The sequence below is a fragment of the Sphaerodactylus townsendi genome, linkage group LG06 (assembly GCF_021028975.2).
Source record: "Sphaerodactylus townsendi isolate TG3544 linkage group LG06, MPM_Stown_v2.3, whole genome shotgun sequence".
In the NCBI taxonomy this organism is placed as follows: Eukaryota; Metazoa; Chordata; class Lepidosauria; order Squamata; family Sphaerodactylidae; genus Sphaerodactylus; species Sphaerodactylus townsendi.
In genome coordinates, this window is record NC_059430.1 from 84,274,029 (window position 1) to 84,291,377 (window position 17,349).

At 39.2% G+C, this 17,349-nt stretch overlaps 1 protein-coding gene across 2 annotated transcripts in view; it reads right to left on the bottom strand.

Annotated features, from left to right (window-relative positions):
* Nucleotides 1-17,349, bottom strand: part of CPNE8 (copine 8) — a 65,920-nt gene that overhangs the window by 7,718 nt on the left and 40,853 nt on the right. The window contains exons 10-18 of one of the 2 annotated variants that reach the window (XM_048500581.1): nt 13,101-13,142; nt 11,760-11,835; nt 10,534-10,587; nt 8,551-8,612; nt 5,548-5,594; nt 5,058-5,239; nt 3,720-3,847; nt 2,407-2,509; nt 156-213 (exon numbers count right to left, since the gene is read on the bottom strand). In XM_048500581.1, coding sequence (XP_048356538.1) covers nt 156-213; nt 2,407-2,509; nt 3,720-3,847; nt 5,058-5,239; nt 5,548-5,594; nt 8,551-8,612; nt 10,534-10,587; nt 11,760-11,835; nt 13,101-13,142 — 752 coding nt within the window. Of the gene's footprint in view, nt 1-132; nt 214-2,406; nt 2,510-3,719; nt 3,848-5,057; nt 5,240-5,547; nt 5,595-8,550; nt 8,613-10,533; nt 10,588-11,759; nt 11,836-13,100; nt 13,143-17,349 lie in introns of both variants that reach the window. The other variant, XM_048500582.1, reaches the window with a different exon arrangement.

Sequence of the window (17,349 nt, forward strand, 5' to 3'; positions counted from 1 at the left end):
TACAGTTTTAAATGTCACAAAGACACCATGGTGATTCTACTTAGAACACAGATTTTTCTTGTGAACACAGTTTAATGTGCAAATCTGTGCTGATTCCTGGACAGGGATTTTCCATTCAAGCAAGAAATTTACCATAATGAAACTGGGAAGCTCACCATCAAATTCTGCTGGCCCAACACCTACTATTATTATTGACACTGGAAGCCTGGAAGCCTTCAAATGAACAAGAAAAATATATATTATAATTCACGATTTGCCAGCATTATATTAAAACAATTTTTAAAAAGAAAATTTTCACATGCTTGGAGATTCCAAAAATGCTGCACAATATGCAATTGAAATAAGCATTGAAATAAGCTATTCATACTTCATTTACATTAACATTTACATAAATTGAATTAACATGCAAATTATTATTTCAGGTCTTCACTGTTAAATGAATTATTAAACATCCCATCTTTCAGTTGTCTCTTGGCTGAATCAGAAGTTTGTTTTAAAAGAGTTGGGTCTGAGTTGCCTGGACCCAATTCAGGTTCCCTACAGTTATACAGAAACTGTGGGGAATGTCTATTTAAAAACTGAAACTCCACCATGAGGTCAGGAAGGGCTCCTGCTTCCCCCACGTGTTTTCTGCCCCAAAAGAGTGCTGGGAGAGAAGCTCATGTGAAGCAGCAAAAATGGGAAAATAATTTCCCCCAAGAACTTTTTCGACACAGAGAAATTGCGAGAGAGGGGGCAGAAGCCCTTCCTCCCCTATGGTGGTGTTACAAACCTGAACAGACTCTGGTTCCCCCCACAAAAAACACAGACATTCCCCACAAATGAGGGGCATCTGGAATCAACTCAATCCTCCCCCAATCCAAATGTCTAGTTTGGTCCTTGGAGGAAGATGGAACAGTTGTTGGTAAACACAATTGCAGTAGTAAAAACACTTATGGACCAGGATATGGTCTAAGGGCCTGTGGTGCAGCCAATGCTAAGCATGTTTGTATCTGGTCAGTGCCTTCAAGGAAAACCCTTGGTTTTCCATGGTTTTTAAAAAAAGACAGAAAACTCAGTTGCACATATGCATCCTTGCACATTCCATCTTGTATGAAGACACATTTTGGAGCTTTTATATTTGATGTAATACTCATACAATCACCAGTCATGATCTAGTCACAGATATTTTAAATCACAGTCATTTTAGCTCTTAGTTTAACTGCGTTTGCAGGTTTGGTGGACACTCTCCTTCTCACACTTACCTGGCAGTACTAGTAGTAATCTGCACTGCTACAGTATAAGGACTGTAAAAGTGCATAAAAGGGTACGTTCTTCAAACACGTGACTCCTTTCTGGTCTATTTTCGATAAACCAAAATTATGGGAGAAATAGTAAATGTGAGGCTACAATTAGTTTTTATATTTCTCATAAAGCTGAATGACCTGCAGGCTACGTCTGCTCTGGATGCCTTTATAGCACAAAGTAAAGAATGATATGAAGGAAGCAGCAGTGGCCTGAGGTCGGCAGCGGGGTGACTTTCCTGATTAGTTTCAAAGCTGTTCTGCTTAGCCTTTTGGAGGAAGAGTGAATCTCTGTTTCTCCAAAAGGGCTTTTGCTATCTGAATCCTGGTGAGGGTTTTGTTGCTGCGATTAACTTTTTGCTTTTTTGTGGTGTGTGGATGTACATATATAGAACACAGGCACATGAGTGAGGTTACTGAATTATGACTTTATTGTTTTAAAGTTTTTATGGCTATCTCCACTGTTAGCAAAAAAAAGAGCATGCATCCAATTTGCAGAAGATCATCTTTTTATTAGGTAACACCAGCAGCGAGGTAACAGATCCAGTAGCCACATTTCTTGACCTATATATAATCCAGAGATCCAAGTGTTAACTTGCCTAATTCCTTTCTCTCCCTCTCCCCGTTGTTTTAGCTTTCAATTTATGTATTGATATTTATTCATAATTTTATTTTCATTACCTGCTTGGTGACTGAGCTCTCTGTTGATAGAATTGTATTATTATGCCAATAAAGGTTGTTGAGTTGAGTTGGGTTTTTAAGTTTTTGGTATGTTGCATAGAGCTTAGGCAAGGTGGCATGCAAATATTTTATTTTCAAAAATATAAGCATATCATAGCATCTACATTCAAAATTTGGGCCATTTTGGCTGTATATTAGTATATGGGTAGAAGAACAGAAATTTTATATATTTCATATATGAAGAAAAGACATGTGAAAACTAAAGGTGAATAGGTGGATAGGGACCTGAAAGCTACAGTCCATAATCTGTATGATCCAAACATTTAATCTCCAATATTTCACAAAGTCAAACTATATTACTTAATTAGTTTTTGAAATATATTGTTTTCACTGAAGGCCAAATATATTGTTTTCATTGAAGGCCAAGTTAAATACTGCTTACATTCACGATGGACTCCTTTGCTTGAGCCATATCAGAAATTACTCCATCTGTAATAATGAGAAGAACAAAATACTGGGAACCATCTTTTACTGACGCAGCATATCTAAAAAAACAAAACAAAAATACAAAACCACAGTTTTAATGTCAGCATATAAAACATTAATAATGCCTTTAAATCTGCACTTATGCACTCATGAAATGAAAAAAACAATGCACAATATTTGAAAAAAGATAAGCGTATACTACTCATCATGAACTATAGCGATTATGACACTGAACACCCATATGGGAATATACATGCATTTTCAGCTAGCGCCCAATATAATACAGAAACAGTGATAAGACAACTTACAGCACTGCTTCAGAAATGTCTATAAATAATCCATGAATCAAGCTTTTAAAGAAATTGGCATGAAAAATGTTAAACATTATACTGTTACATCGTACTACTGGCAGTTAAAATAATTTAGAAAGATTCTCCTATTCTTGTTAACTTAGATGGCTTTGTCAGCCATGTAAACCTGTTTCTTGTGTGATATCTTTGCCCATAAGAGTAAAATCACCAGTCACCCAAGTAAATCAGCTACAAAGTTGGAAAAGACTAGTAATAATTATGCAAACTCACTCATGTTAGGTATTAATTCCTTGCAAGCTTCTAGAATTCTCAGTGGAAAATGGCTCATGAGCACATGCAGTTTCATTTCATGATATAAATTCATACCATGTGGTGCCCTCAAGTTGCACTTGACTTATGGTGACCCCACAGGGTTTCCAAAGCAAGAGATAAATAGAGAAGAATAACAATTTGCCATTGCTTGCTTCTATGAAACAACTGTGGACTTCCTCGGTGGTCTCTCATCCAAATACTAACTGGAACTGACCCTGCTTAGCTGCTAGTCTGGGCATCCAGATCAGGATATTCCTATTAGAGAAATACCTTATGGCTGCACACCAGTGAGAAAAACTACCTCTTAGAAGTCTGGCCTCTAAGCTCACCAAAAAATTTGGATCTGAAATTGATAATCGAAAAAGATGACAGTGAAGTGTGTAACTCTGCCTAGGATTTTCACTGTGAGATAGATTTTATGACACTCTACTGTTGTAAAGCTTAATGTCAAAACTAGACTGAAGAAAAATGCCTTGTGCCTGAAGATGTCTAAGCTGGAACACAAACACTTGACTTAAAGAATGATAAAACTTTGCCTTCCTAATCACAATGGAATAATATTAATTTTCAAGACTTCAATATAATTACATGGGCAATGAAAGTTCAATGAACTAAATTTTCTCTGAAGAGATGTCATAATCATTACCTTGCTACATGGTTAATAACAGGAGCAAAGTTCGTTGGTCCATAAAGCTGTACAGATTTTAGACTCCTGTAGTATGCCTCCATTACACCATCTATTCCATGACAGTAAGGATTTTGAGGGTTTCCATTCTGTAAGTGGAAGAAGAGGGGTAAAAAGCTAATCGCTAACTGTTATGATTACTGCTTATAGGAATGTTGTGAATAAAATCTAAGTCCAAGACTGACATCAAGCTCTAAACACGGAATTTGAAATTCTAATTGTAGGAGATAACCCCAAAGTACAGCTCATTGGCCTCCCTGATTTTACCTGTTAGGACATAAGAAATATCCAGATTGTAACTTTTTTATTTTGCAAAAAAATGTATAATCAGGGGTGTACAGACATAGAAGCTCATGGGGAAACCTTGGGCCAGTTACACATTCTCAGCCTAGTCTACTTCATGGGTTGCGGAGAAAGGCATAGCATCAGTGAGGTAAATAAATACTAATTATAGCTGAAGATGCGGGGGTGGAGGTCAGATAAAAGGTAAGTTGATGGATGAGTGGAAAGGAGCGAAGGAAGAAAAGACAAGTGAGGATATGGGGGTTGCCAGGAAGAGTGAAAGAAGAAGTAGTGTGAGGAGGGGGATGCTGGGGAAAATAAGGCACTATTACAAGCCCTTGCTATTGGGCCCTACCCAGCAGTCAGCACTGCAACAACTAGGTAATAGCTTTCCCAGACAGAGGCTGCTAGGAAGAGAGAAGAAGGGAAATATGGCAACAGAAAGGCAGAAGAAAGAAGGTTGGCTGATGGGAGGAGAGAAGCTGTGGGGACTTCAGGAAAGGGAAAGAGCAAATAGTCCAGAAGGAGAAAATGAAATGCCTCCCCACATCCATGTCCCCCACATTATAAAAACTATTGCCAGGTAGAAGCATAATTGTATAAACTAGATTTAATCTCAGCACAATAGTGCTATGGCAGATCGAACTGCTGGTTCTAATCACAACTTGAAATCTCCACTTAACAGAACCCTTGGGCAAGCTGAAGAAGAGTCACTGGATGATGTTTATTTCATCTAACCCAGTGCTTTAAGGTCTATCTCACCCCATACAACTGCTGTGACAAAATTCCTAAAACGCTTCATTTATTGTGATCAGTTAAGACCCCTATGCATGAAGCTGGTCTAATGCAAGTATAACTTGTTAAAAGCTGACGCACATAGTAGCATTGTACACAGTGGGGTAGGATAGAGGGATTTGTGCCTGCACAGAAGAATTTGAGCACATGTGGATCCATGAATACAAGAACCATGCAGTATAAACATACAGGTAAATATAAAATGATATATCTAATTCTTACCAAAGCAAACTCATGAGATACTCTACCATCTGGAGGCAGTTTTGCACCAAAACCTAGAGCTGGAAACATTTTGTCACTATCATAGTCCTGAATAATTTCACCCACTGCTCTTAAGGCCATTCCATATGCATTTAGTTGATATGGGTTCATGTAGTGGAGGGAAGTTGGCTGAGCAGGATTGCCTATTGAAACAAAAATACATATTTGCAATGACTTTATTGGACCCAAGTTTTGTACACATGTATAAAAGACCACTGAACAGAAGTTTTAATATGTTTTAACCAGTTGTTTGGGTAGAAAACAAATATCTGCTAGGACCTATTGTAGATACCCATAAAATCCCTCACAGCAAAGTGGGACATTTCATATGGATTCAGGGTTTGACCTTATGGTAACCTGTTTGGCTAAGCAGGAATTAAAGGATAAAGAGGCATATATAGTACAGACAATAAAATAAATTAATAATTTATTTCTGTCCTAAAATACTCACCATTTGAAGCTGTGAAATCAATAGCCACAGTGAAATTGATTTGAGTCCTATGAAACAAATTAACATGAACTGATTATTTCTTAAGGGGGAAATATGCTTGACTCACACAAATTCAAATTCGAATTGAATCATGCAAATTTAAGCAGTCATGTAAACTTCAGCAGAAGACAAATTAGTGCAATCAATTTAAAGAAATATTGACCTTTATGCCAAAAAAATGATGTCAAATTTAATTAAAAGCTATTTAAATACTTTTCAGGTTTTCAACTAAACAGTTCTTATTAGACTTTGTAATTTTAGCTATGATCCTGCTCTCCACACAGGTGTGAAGTAGGGAGCAAAGCTAACTTGTTGTGCACAGATGACATGCCATCTGCGACTCATGTGTACATGTACACGCAAACATAAGCAAGATCTCATTGCTGAGCAGCAAACAAAGGAAGGCATGTTCACAGGACCCACACTATCCATGAGAACAGGTGCTGCCCAGTCTAACTGGCCCTTCGTCATATAGATGAGTATCAGAGGCACATTCCATCAAAAGGCATGTGACATAGAGAAACTTAATACTGAATTGCTTTCAGTTCAGTTACATATGGGAATCCTTTGAGCCCTTGTGGATATATTAACCACCCTATGCTAGTTGGTCACTCTGACATTACAGAACATACTCGCCCAGGTTATTTCTGTCCCACCCCAAGCAGATAAGGGCAGGTGCTTCTACACCAAGCATCTGATATCGATAAGATCTAAACATGTAATTACCGCTTATATTTTAAGCTGCTTTTTCTTAATTTGATGATGACTCTATGATTGGTTCATTACATTTTATTGCTAATCTAAATTGCTGTGACTTGTCTATATAGGAATATATAGATTGTGCACTATAAACAAACAAATGGCATCTATATTTGACTGAAAGCTATTCAGTATGAAAATATACATCCATACATGGAGGTGTACCAATTCAAACCATGGAAATTTGCAGTAGATTTGTTGTTTTTATAATATAACTAGTTCATTCCCACAAATATGTAACAGTACTTGCTTGGCAGAAAAGTATGTTTTGTCATTACTTTAAAGGAGTGCTCATTAATCAAATGTGGCAAAAAGACAAGATGTGTTCTGATCTATAGCATCAAATGAATACAGTGGGAAATAAAGCTAAAATCTAGTTAGTGGAGCTGAAATAGAAATGAGAACACCGCACCACTTAATAGAATACCATTTAACTTTTGGGCTGAGTGATCTATTCAAAGCCTGTATTTAAGCCCCAAAATGTACAGACTTCTTAATTACATAGCCTCATGCCTAAGCTGTCCTTTGTAAGTGGCACAAATTAAGTACAGAGACTAAAATCAGAGTCAGAAGGGCAGGAAGGCAGGTGTGATGCTACCAGATCCTAACCTGTCATATCCTTTCCTTCACCAACTATCGAATCTTTGTTGGATGATGTAGCTTTATAGAGCTTGAAGACACTTCCAATACCATGGAAGATTTAGACTCAAAGTATGATTTTTATTTCAAAAATCACTATAACAGCAGAAAAGTAAATGCTCATGCTGTCATTTGAATGAGATATTATTTCCAACCAATAAAAGAATGCTATTGATAAAAGTACAGTGAGAAGGTATAGAAAGGGGTCAATATTGTGATTCTACAACACTCTTGGCCCAATGGCAACCCATTTGAAGGACTACAGATGAAAGGGGTGTGTGGGAGACTGGCAGTGGGAGCAATACAAGGGTTAAGATGGTAGGGTAGGTATGGCCTGAAGGTCACAATATCAGGCACAACTGGATATGAACAGTTGTATGAAAATGCCCAAACTGATTGCAAGTCAGGGCATGCTTTGATCCTACTATCATTTTCCTTTTCTGAACTCTTCCACGTTTCACTCTCCATCCAACATTTTTATTTATTAATTCTTTCATTCCTTTGAGTTATACATGCTATACTTTACACATACATTATATATACCTTCTATCCCATCTAAGATATTTCAGTTTGAAGCATCTTCCCTCATTTTGCTGCTGCTATTTTTTGCTTTCAGGTCTTCACTTCTTGAAACTTTTTGGGAAAGGCAAAATTAATGGGTTTAAACTCACAGCAAACCCAAGTAAAGACTATCCATTCTCAAGAAGGGCTCTTTGTTTCTTTCTCTTGTAGTAACACAGGACACAAACAGGACTTCTGAAGCTCCTTCTACTTAATCATATTTCCAGCTCATTATTTACTTGTGATTGAGAACTACCAAGTCATTTCCCATGTAATCCCAAACTGGTCTACTTCCACCATAAACTGAGTTCAATAAAATTTACAGCCCAATCCAGAGCTCCCAGTGGTGGGACACAGCACCGCTTTGGAGCCGCCCCACTGCCTCCAAGAGGGCTTCTCAGCACCATGGGAAGGCAAAAATAAAAAAAACTTTCGTACCACCAAAAAGCCTTCCATCGAGCACTATGGACCTATGTTCCAAAGGGTGGCGTAGGCCCAAGCCTCCCGCACCAGCATTTCGACAGCAAAGGCCAGGGGAAGCTAAAAAATGTCAACTGCCCACTGGTGGGTTTGCCCCTCTGCCAGGGTAAGTGATCTGGGGAGGACAAATCAGTCAGAGCAGCCCCACACCACCTCCCTAAGCAGATTTGCTACTTCTCCCCCCTTGGGCAGTCACTCCCTGTCAAGTGTACACAGTACAATCCTAAACAGGTTACATCCTTCTAAATCCATGGAAGGGTGCAGCTTTTCATTTTTATGAAAAAGTGCATAGCACGGCCTGCTGATGAAAACAAGACACTAAAGTTGTATCTTGTAAAAGGATTATACCAAGACAAGTAGAACTTTCTAGGGTCTGGTAAGCATACATTTTATCCCTCCATTGTGTCTTTGTACCTATATGTTTATTTCTCAAGAGAAAACATTATGCAGCAATTATTATTGGCTGTGCATATAACATCAGCAATAATTTCTTTAGAAGTACCTCCTATCAGAATTAGCACTTACCCGCCTTTAATATAGTCTAGGAATGAAACTTCTGTTTCCACTAGGAAGGAAAGTAATGTTACCTGGGAGCAAGTGATACAGAACAATCTATGAATTTTGAAATGTGCACAAACATACAAATACAGTATTTTATAATTTTAGAGACATTACTATTATTTTCCAGTATCATTTGGAAACAATTCCACCCCCTTTACAATATCTATTTGGCAATAATTCTGTCCCCTAACACACATTCCTTGTCATCTAGGATGTTCTGCACATTCCCCCTTTCCAGCCACTTCCACTACGAGCTCCCTTGTTCATATAGAGCAGGGGTCTGCAACCTGCAGCTCTCCAGATGTTCATGGACTACAAATCCCATTAGCCCCTGCCAGCATGGCCAATTGGGTTAGGGTTAGGGTTAGACCTGACTAACCAAGCCAACTGGCCATGCTGGCAGGGGCTGATGGGAATTGTAGTCCATGAACATCTGGAGAGCCGCAGGTTGCAGGCCCGATATAGAACTATAACCATATCTGCAAAGCACTGCACATACGTTTTTTGTGTAAGTTAACAACAATGAAACAAGACTGGCTAAAATTATATCCACTGGTAACTCAAACACATTTCGGCAGTAGCTTGAGTCACAGTGCACCATTATGCAATAAAATTTACTGTAAAGTGTGGAAAGTAATGAGTAGGCAAAGAACAATTTGAATATAAAAACATTTCCTAATATTATTGCATGACTCTGATCAGTGAACAAAGCTACAAATCCTTTGGAGCTGTCTGCTGCTAACAGAGTTTTGTTTCTGATGATGTAAACAGGAGCAATAAAAGTGATCAGAGGGATTTTCATTTATTGCCTTTTTTTCAGCAAAGTATGCAAACCATCGGGCAGCCCCATCTGCAAGTTTGGGAGGGGAGCTGTGCCATTTCACCACTCCCAAAGAGGTTTCCTGGAGACTTCACAAGTGTGACAGCTTCCCTGACACAGAGAAGCCCCCATAGTGTGCAATAGGCCACCAAAAAGGTTACATAGGTCATTGCGCACCTGGCCACCAGGGCGAAAGGCTGGGAGGAAGCTGACCAACATTCCTTCCCCAACACTCCGGGCCCACCTCCACTATGCTGGCAGACGCGGGGTAACACTATCGCAGTGTCCTCCACCATGTCCCAGTGTCGGGGGAAGGATGGCGGCAGCTGCACCCTGGCAAAACGGCCTCTCTCAGTGGCGTAGTGCCAATGGGATGGGCAGGGGCGTGGCGGGGGCGTTCTGGGGCATAGTTGGGGTGGGAGGTGCCACAGCACGGGCGCAGGGTGTGTATGTGCCCAGGGCGCAGTTTCTCCTTGCTCTGCCCCTGACCTACCTGAAAAGTGCCCTGAGGAGGGCAAATCTGCCAGTGCAGCCACATGCCACTTCCAATGTCAGATTCTCCTCCCCTCTGGATGGGGCTCCTGGTGGTGGCCTGGGAATGTTGAACTCAAAAGCATGCAAGGTGTACCCTACCCCAGTCAAAACCAGCCTGCTGATCAGGGATCTGGATTTGGAAATGGGGAAAGCATAGACAAGGAAGTGTACAGGAACTATAAAGGAAGTGCCACCACTGCAACATTTTATCATGGGCACCCACTTTTTATGTCAGATTATCATACGCAGGATCTTCAGAGAAGTTTTAGCATAGACCATATGTGTCCTGTCCCCCCCTGCCAACCAGTTGTTTAGTGGGTGGTTTGTGGGCCTATTAGAGCAAAGTGAGAGAACAAAGGGAATTTTATTGTACAATCTATTTGTTGACCATTGGCTGGTTTTAAACTATATACTGAGGTGTTATATGATATATTGTTTTTAATTGATTGCTGTTAGCTGCCCTGAGCCCTGTTTGAATAGGGGGGTGGGATAGAAATTAAAATTATAAATATAAATATATAAATGCTAAATTAAATATTAACTGTATCTCACTCTAAGATGAACAAGAACAAATGGAAAATCATGTACTTAACTGTTCCTGAATTAATGTATTTTTTCTTTTTCCCCCGTTTTTTGGGATTTATAACCTATAAAAATAAACAGAAATATGTTAATTGGTAAACATGCAATGTAATGAAATCTTTAACTACTTTGAAATAATTGTTTTTTGAATTTTTCAATTCAGTTTCTCCATTATAAACTTGTTCCAGTCTAGGGGTATATGAAGTCCAGAGTTAAACTTCCTAGAAGCAGCTAGTCAGATGCCTCCAGACAGTCCACAGGAAGGTTGTCTAAACTGATGAGTCCAAACAAAATATATTCTTAAGTTAGTGATTCTCACAAAAAAGACCTCTTTTAACAACAATTAATTTTATGGGGGCCCAACAGACTGTTATTTACTTTAAAAAATAAGATACAATTTGGGTGGTGCAATCTACAGGCTGAAATAGCTAGGGTTGCTGCCGGACAGCGCTGCTGTCTCCAGAGGTTTTCCGGTGGCATGGGGAGGCACAAAACACAGAAAAACCTCCATGCTGCTGGAAAGCCCTCCAGAGGGCTCAATGGAGGGTGCCTTAAGTCCAAGCCTCAGGCTGAATGTACCTCCCCTAGAAACAATGGAATTAGTTAGTCAGGTCTAACCTAAATACCATTGTTTTCAGTGACACTCTCATAGGCATTTATCTTTCATGACTGCAGTCCACAGAAACAAATTTAGAAATCTGGGCATATTAGAATAGTCACAGAAACACAATGGTAGTGAGTGAAGGAAGAAGAAAACTATCAAGCTGACACATTTTAATGCATCTGAGGGACTCAATGGAAGAAGCTCTATGATTTTATCCAAAACATTTTTTAAACAATATATTCAGGACTTAATGCAAGAACTTCTTGGGCCATCAATATATTTAATTCTGAACATATCTCCAGAATGCAGAGTTGAAAATCTGAACATACAAAGGGCCATGTACAAAATGGAGATTTTTTTTACAAATCTAGGACAATTCACAGGTTTGCAGAAAAATGTGAAAAGAAGGTGAGGGCCTGTTAACATTCCTAATGGAGAATACCAACTCATAAGACCCCAAGAGATTGTGGGTAATGCTGACAGGATGTCTACCAACCCCAATGGAACCGGAGGTTTCAGCCTGGAATGGCAATGAAAATGGTGACCATATTGCACAGTTTATAAAGCCTCAGACAATGAACAATATCATTATTTGAATTCTAAAACACACAACAAATCAATACATTTGTTTACCTCATACACATTAAACTGTGATTGTCCTCTGGACAGCTCCCGATAACTTGTTGTGAATTCACCAATAAAATCATGACTACAAATGGGGAAAAAAGGGATATGGATTAGTAGATACATGTTGTCTATAAATTGAAGGGGGAAACAGAAGAGTATCTAATAGTTCCCAATATGAAAAGTCTAAGAACCCAAGCAGCGATATTTACTTTATAAGGAGAAGAACACTTTACTATTTAATCATCTTCCTCAACTATTGGTCTTAATGTCACTCCACCATTAATGGAGTGCCAAGCCCTGTACCCAAATCTATCTGATAAGGTCAATTTATTACATTTATGTGGCTAAAAATATGCTTAATTCAAAACTAAACAGCCTCACTGACCATGTTTTTATCCCTCTCTGATCTCTCTAAACAGAGATAATGGGAACTACTAAACATGACTAAGAACACATAGCTGAAACTCATTCCATCTTGAAGAGATTACTTTCCTGTACCATAAAATATTTAATATGACTACTTCTTATGGATATAACACAAAATCAGATATAATATAGTTAGTGCTACAAAATGTTTCACAATACAGAATTATGACATGTGTATAATTGCAACAGAAAGTTTTGGTAGTTGTTTTATTTTTGGGGTTTATTAAGAGGTTGGAAGGATGTAGCACTCATTGCTCCTGAAGTTTGTTCAAGTTTAGCTTAAGATAGTATTGGAGATCAATATGGATCGTTTGAGCAGAGCATGGATATAGAAAGGGTATAAAGCTAACAGAAGAGCCCTGTGGGGCAGAGTGATAAACTCTAGTACTGCAGTCAAAACTCTGTCCATGACCTGAGTTTGATCCTGACAGAAGTCAGTATCAAGTAGCCAGCTCAAGGTTGACTCAGCCTTCCATCCTTCTGAGGTCAGTAAAATGAGTATATAGCTGGAGGGGAGGGGGGAGGGTAAAATGTAGATAACTGGGGAAGGCAATGGCAGACCACTCCATGAACCTAATTGCCTGGTAAATGTTGTGCTGTAATGACCCAGTGCTTGCACAAGGACTACCTTTACTTTTAAAGACATTAGAGACTAAAATAACGATCCTTTAAAATAGTCACTTCCATGGCTACAGGGAGAAAAAAGGGAGAAAATCCACAAGGAATTTAAAAAGAGAAGACAAGAATTCTCCTAAGCTCTCCAAATTTATAAAGCCTTTGTTGCAAAGGCAGCCAATAAAGTAAAAATATTTTTAATATTTAGGAGTGAAACACTTTGCTATAGACTCTTGGACTTAAAAGGATTTAGTCATAAATTCCTTTAGAATCTTGCTAAATAGTGATGTACAATAAGATAATTACCTTCCATCTCTATCCCAGTCATACACCTCTATCTTAATTGTTCTGCAGAGAAAAAACAAAAATAAAACAGCTATTCACAAATAAATGAGGAAAATCCTGACAACAGAAATAAATTATAGGAAGATAGTCAAAAGTAACGTGTTTTATTAGGAAGCTAGTGTGAAATGTAGAACTCCATACCTAATGATTAAGTAGGAAGCTTCTCTTTGCTTAAAAATAAGTAATATAGTTGATAGGCTGGCTCTCATTAAAGGTATCTGCTGATGGAAGAGATCTTTGTCAGAAGACTGGGACTTCCCTGCCTCTGCTGACAGCATAAAATGCCCCCTGAAACAGACAGGGCCCCCAGGAGGGTCAGAAGGAGCTGGTGGTCTGTGCTGTAGGGGGGCAGTTAGAGAAAAGCATCTCCCTCCCTTCATCAACAGAAATTTCATCTGGATCTAACCCAATGAGAATATATGATTAAGGAAGAAGTATACTAGAAAACAGGACTGCACTTACCTGTAGCTATTGTTCATTGAGTGATCTCCTGTACAGGCACATGTGTGCAGGCCAGCAATGGAAAACATTTCCAAAGCTGTTTAATAGACTAGGAGCATCCTTCCTTCCTCGGGCACTTTATCACCAAAACTATCACAAAACAGGAAGGATGCTACTCCCTCAGTTTTCTTCATGCAGCTGCTGAAGGCCACAAGAAACGAAGGTTCCAGAGAGCTCACGGCAAGGCAGGAGGAAGGAATGTGTGCCTGAACAGAAGCCTATTTAATGAACACAAGTTACATGTAAGTGCAACCCTGTTTTCATCATTGGGCTCCTGTTAAGTCCCACACTGGAAGACTTCCAAGCTCACTGAGTGAAGCAGGTATAAACAAAGCTCCCAAAGGAAGAAACCATGGAGCACTGCCTTCCCAACCGCTGTTTAGTGTACCATACTGACATTCATCCAGAGCTGCTTTAGGAACGAGTGGGGAACTCTCTACAAGTGTCCCAACTGAAATACATGCAGGAATGTGCCAAAGAAAAACAACACTCAGTTGGAGAAACTAGTGGCACATAGAATGGAACAGGCATGCAGTCAAGACAGAATGTGATAGTCTTTACCAACCCCCAAGGACAGGTTGTGTGAGGACGCTGACCAGTCCTTCTTGGAGTCTGAGAGACCAAGACAAAGTAATGTTGGGTTCCTAGCAGACCAAAACCTAGGACAAGTCACATTCAAATAATATAAGGTGTGCAGAGATGTTAGGTGTTGGAAACAAGCGTACAGATGACATTGTGAGATATGGGGACAGAGAATCCTATGCAGAGTATCACACATCTTAACACTGTGATACTTCATGAATGGAGGGGGCACAGGTTACAACCCACAAAGTTTTCATTCCCCAGGTGGAAGGCTGTATATTTTTTTGAAAAAAATGTTATACATGAAGCACTAGGGAAATGCAAAAAAAGATTTCAAAGTATTACATCTCTGCTTGTAATATCTTTAGAAATCCAATAAAGAAAAGAAAATGTAGTTCTGTTTTTAGCAAGTTTGTATTCTTTTTAACGTGTTCATATTGTATCTTTTACTTTTGTAATTCTTTCTTGTCTTAAACTTTCAATAAATTTGTTAATTAAAAAAAAGAAAAGTAAATTTAGAGAGTTTGAGCCTCAACCGGTATCTAAAACATAACCAGTAACACAAGAAGCAGAGTCCAAACCCTGTTATAGTCTCAGTAAAGACTTTTTCCTCTTAGAGGTGAAAGATATGGTAGTGAAGAAGTAGCATGGCACTAAAAAAAAAAACCCGATATTACTGCTACAATGCAGAAAAAGAGGTAGTGAAAACTACCACAGTCACCAACGAGAGTGAGAATAAGCACATCCACAACATAATAAAAAAGCAGTGAAGCAGGCTTGATGTGGGCAAAGAAAGGATGGACAGCCCTTATGATTCCAGTTTTATCAAATCATGCCTTTGTGGGTAATCTGATGATGGAATGAGCATGCAGCTTTGTGGTGTGATCCCCAAGGCAGAAAAAGCATGGAAAGGGGGTGTTTATCAATACAATTCTAAAACCCACAGTTGGCATAATCTCGAAAAAGCAACTTTTGAGCCATAACAGCAAAGTGGAAAGCTAGACACTTTTCTTGTTTAAATGTAGTTTATTCCTCACTATACCCTGTTCAGGATAAAGATGACAGGACTGTAGTGAAGAAAAGATCTGTTTTCTTTTCTAATATTCTTACTGTTTCTATCTTTCTATTATTACTGAAAAATCTAAAAATCCAACATGTCTATGCCAATAAAGGCTTGCTTCTTTAAAAAATCCAACATAAAATGTTGCAATCACTAGCAATAGGTATAGAATATTTTGATTTCTTCTCCTACCTGTTAAATACATTTCTGTCAGTATAGGTCCATTTAGCCAAACTAATGACCTCACTTCACAACCAGGCAGATTTAACAATAAGACAGTTCTGCTGATAACATACTCAAAATCTACAAAATTATTTCAGTAAAACACTAAACAGAAGGATTTAGTCAAAACAATATGTTGCTTGGTTATCTATTCTCAAAGAAATTCTTTTGTTTTATGCAGAAGCAAATTCTTGACCATTGGAAACTCTCCAGTCAGTCCCTAGAGTAGATAGTAGCTACCAGAGATGAAAAAAAATGCCATTCACTGCTATACAAATTTGCTTGAATAATGGTGAGAATTAACAATTTTTTTAAAAAAATGCAAGTAAAATTATAAATTATAGTGGTAGATTTGCAGATCGCTTCAGAAAAGGTTGTTGCGTGCTCTTGTTCAGAGTTGAGTTTACTCTGATGTGATGAAAGGCAGCTTCCCTGAAGGAATGCTTCACTGAATTAGTCATCACCACTAGCAACAATCAACACTTTAGACAGCTTTGATTCTCTATCCAGCTGTAAATCTGATGAGAGCGTCAACTTGTCTGGCTACATTTCATAATACATCATTTTGAATTGCATTGCATACATTGGGCATAAGCTACTGGACAAGAAAGCTCAGGTATCTCCGGTACAAACTATGTCACAGATGAAATCCACGCTATGTCACAGATGAAACCCACGCTAATAACACTTTGCTCCCCTCCCTTGCCTCCCCTCCCTTGCATGCCACCCCCTCCCCTCCCTCCACTAGGGTGGGTGGGCCATGTCCAGATGCCAGGCCCCCTTCCCTCCCATCCCTTGCATGCCACCCCTCACTCCATCCCTTTCCCTTGCATGCCACTCCCTCCCCTCCCTCCACTAGGCTGGGTGGGCCATGTCCAGATGCCGGGCCCCCTCCCTCCCCTCCCTTGCATGCCACCCCTCACTCCATCCCCTCTCTTGCATGCCACCCCTCCCCTCCCTCCACTAGGCTGGGTGGGCCAGGTCCAGATGCCAGGCCCCCCTTCTATCCCCTCCCTTGCATGCCACCCCTCACTCTCTCCCTTCCCTTGCATGCCACTCCTCCCTGTTATTAGCGTGGCACTTATTATTAGCAAAGTGTTATTAGCGTGGGTTTCATCTGTGACATAGCGTGGATTTCATCTGTGTTTGCTCCTCAGAAGGAGTGTGTGCTGGTTCATGACAGAGTGTTTCGGTCACAGGCTTGAAACTTCAGGAAAATGTATTAAGCTATTGTGCCTAAGAGACTTTTATAATATCCAAGAAGAAAAACACAGTCACTTTTTAATTTTCCAAAGCAAACGTGAACTGAACATTTGCTGAGGCCAAGTGCTTATTTACATCTAGAAGTGTCCAGCAACATTACTTCAATCACTATAAATAGTAATGAAAGAACTCTTAACCTTGCCTGGATCATAATATTCCTCCTTATGGGAAGAGGAGAAACACCAATATATGCTGATGCATACTTTTAGGCTGATATCACTCCATGAATTCTATAATGTATTAAAGAACCCAAAAAGCGCTTTCTTGAGGAAAGAATGGTCATCAATGTTTGTTTTTTAGTGAAACTGAGCAGTATCTACTTTCTTAGTACACTGGCAGCAATGATTCCTTGGGTCCAGAAACTCTACTTTTTATCTGTCAATCACCTGCAGATACAGTATAATATACTGAAAACACTACTTTACTATACTTTGTGTACCTACTGATATAAACATTCAACAAAATGAACTATAAATATATTAACATTTATTTTAAATTACTAAGCCTGCCAAAAGGATTATACTAAATCAAAGGATCCCAAATCTTACAAAAGTTTTGCTTACATGATTTCAGGTAGCAGAC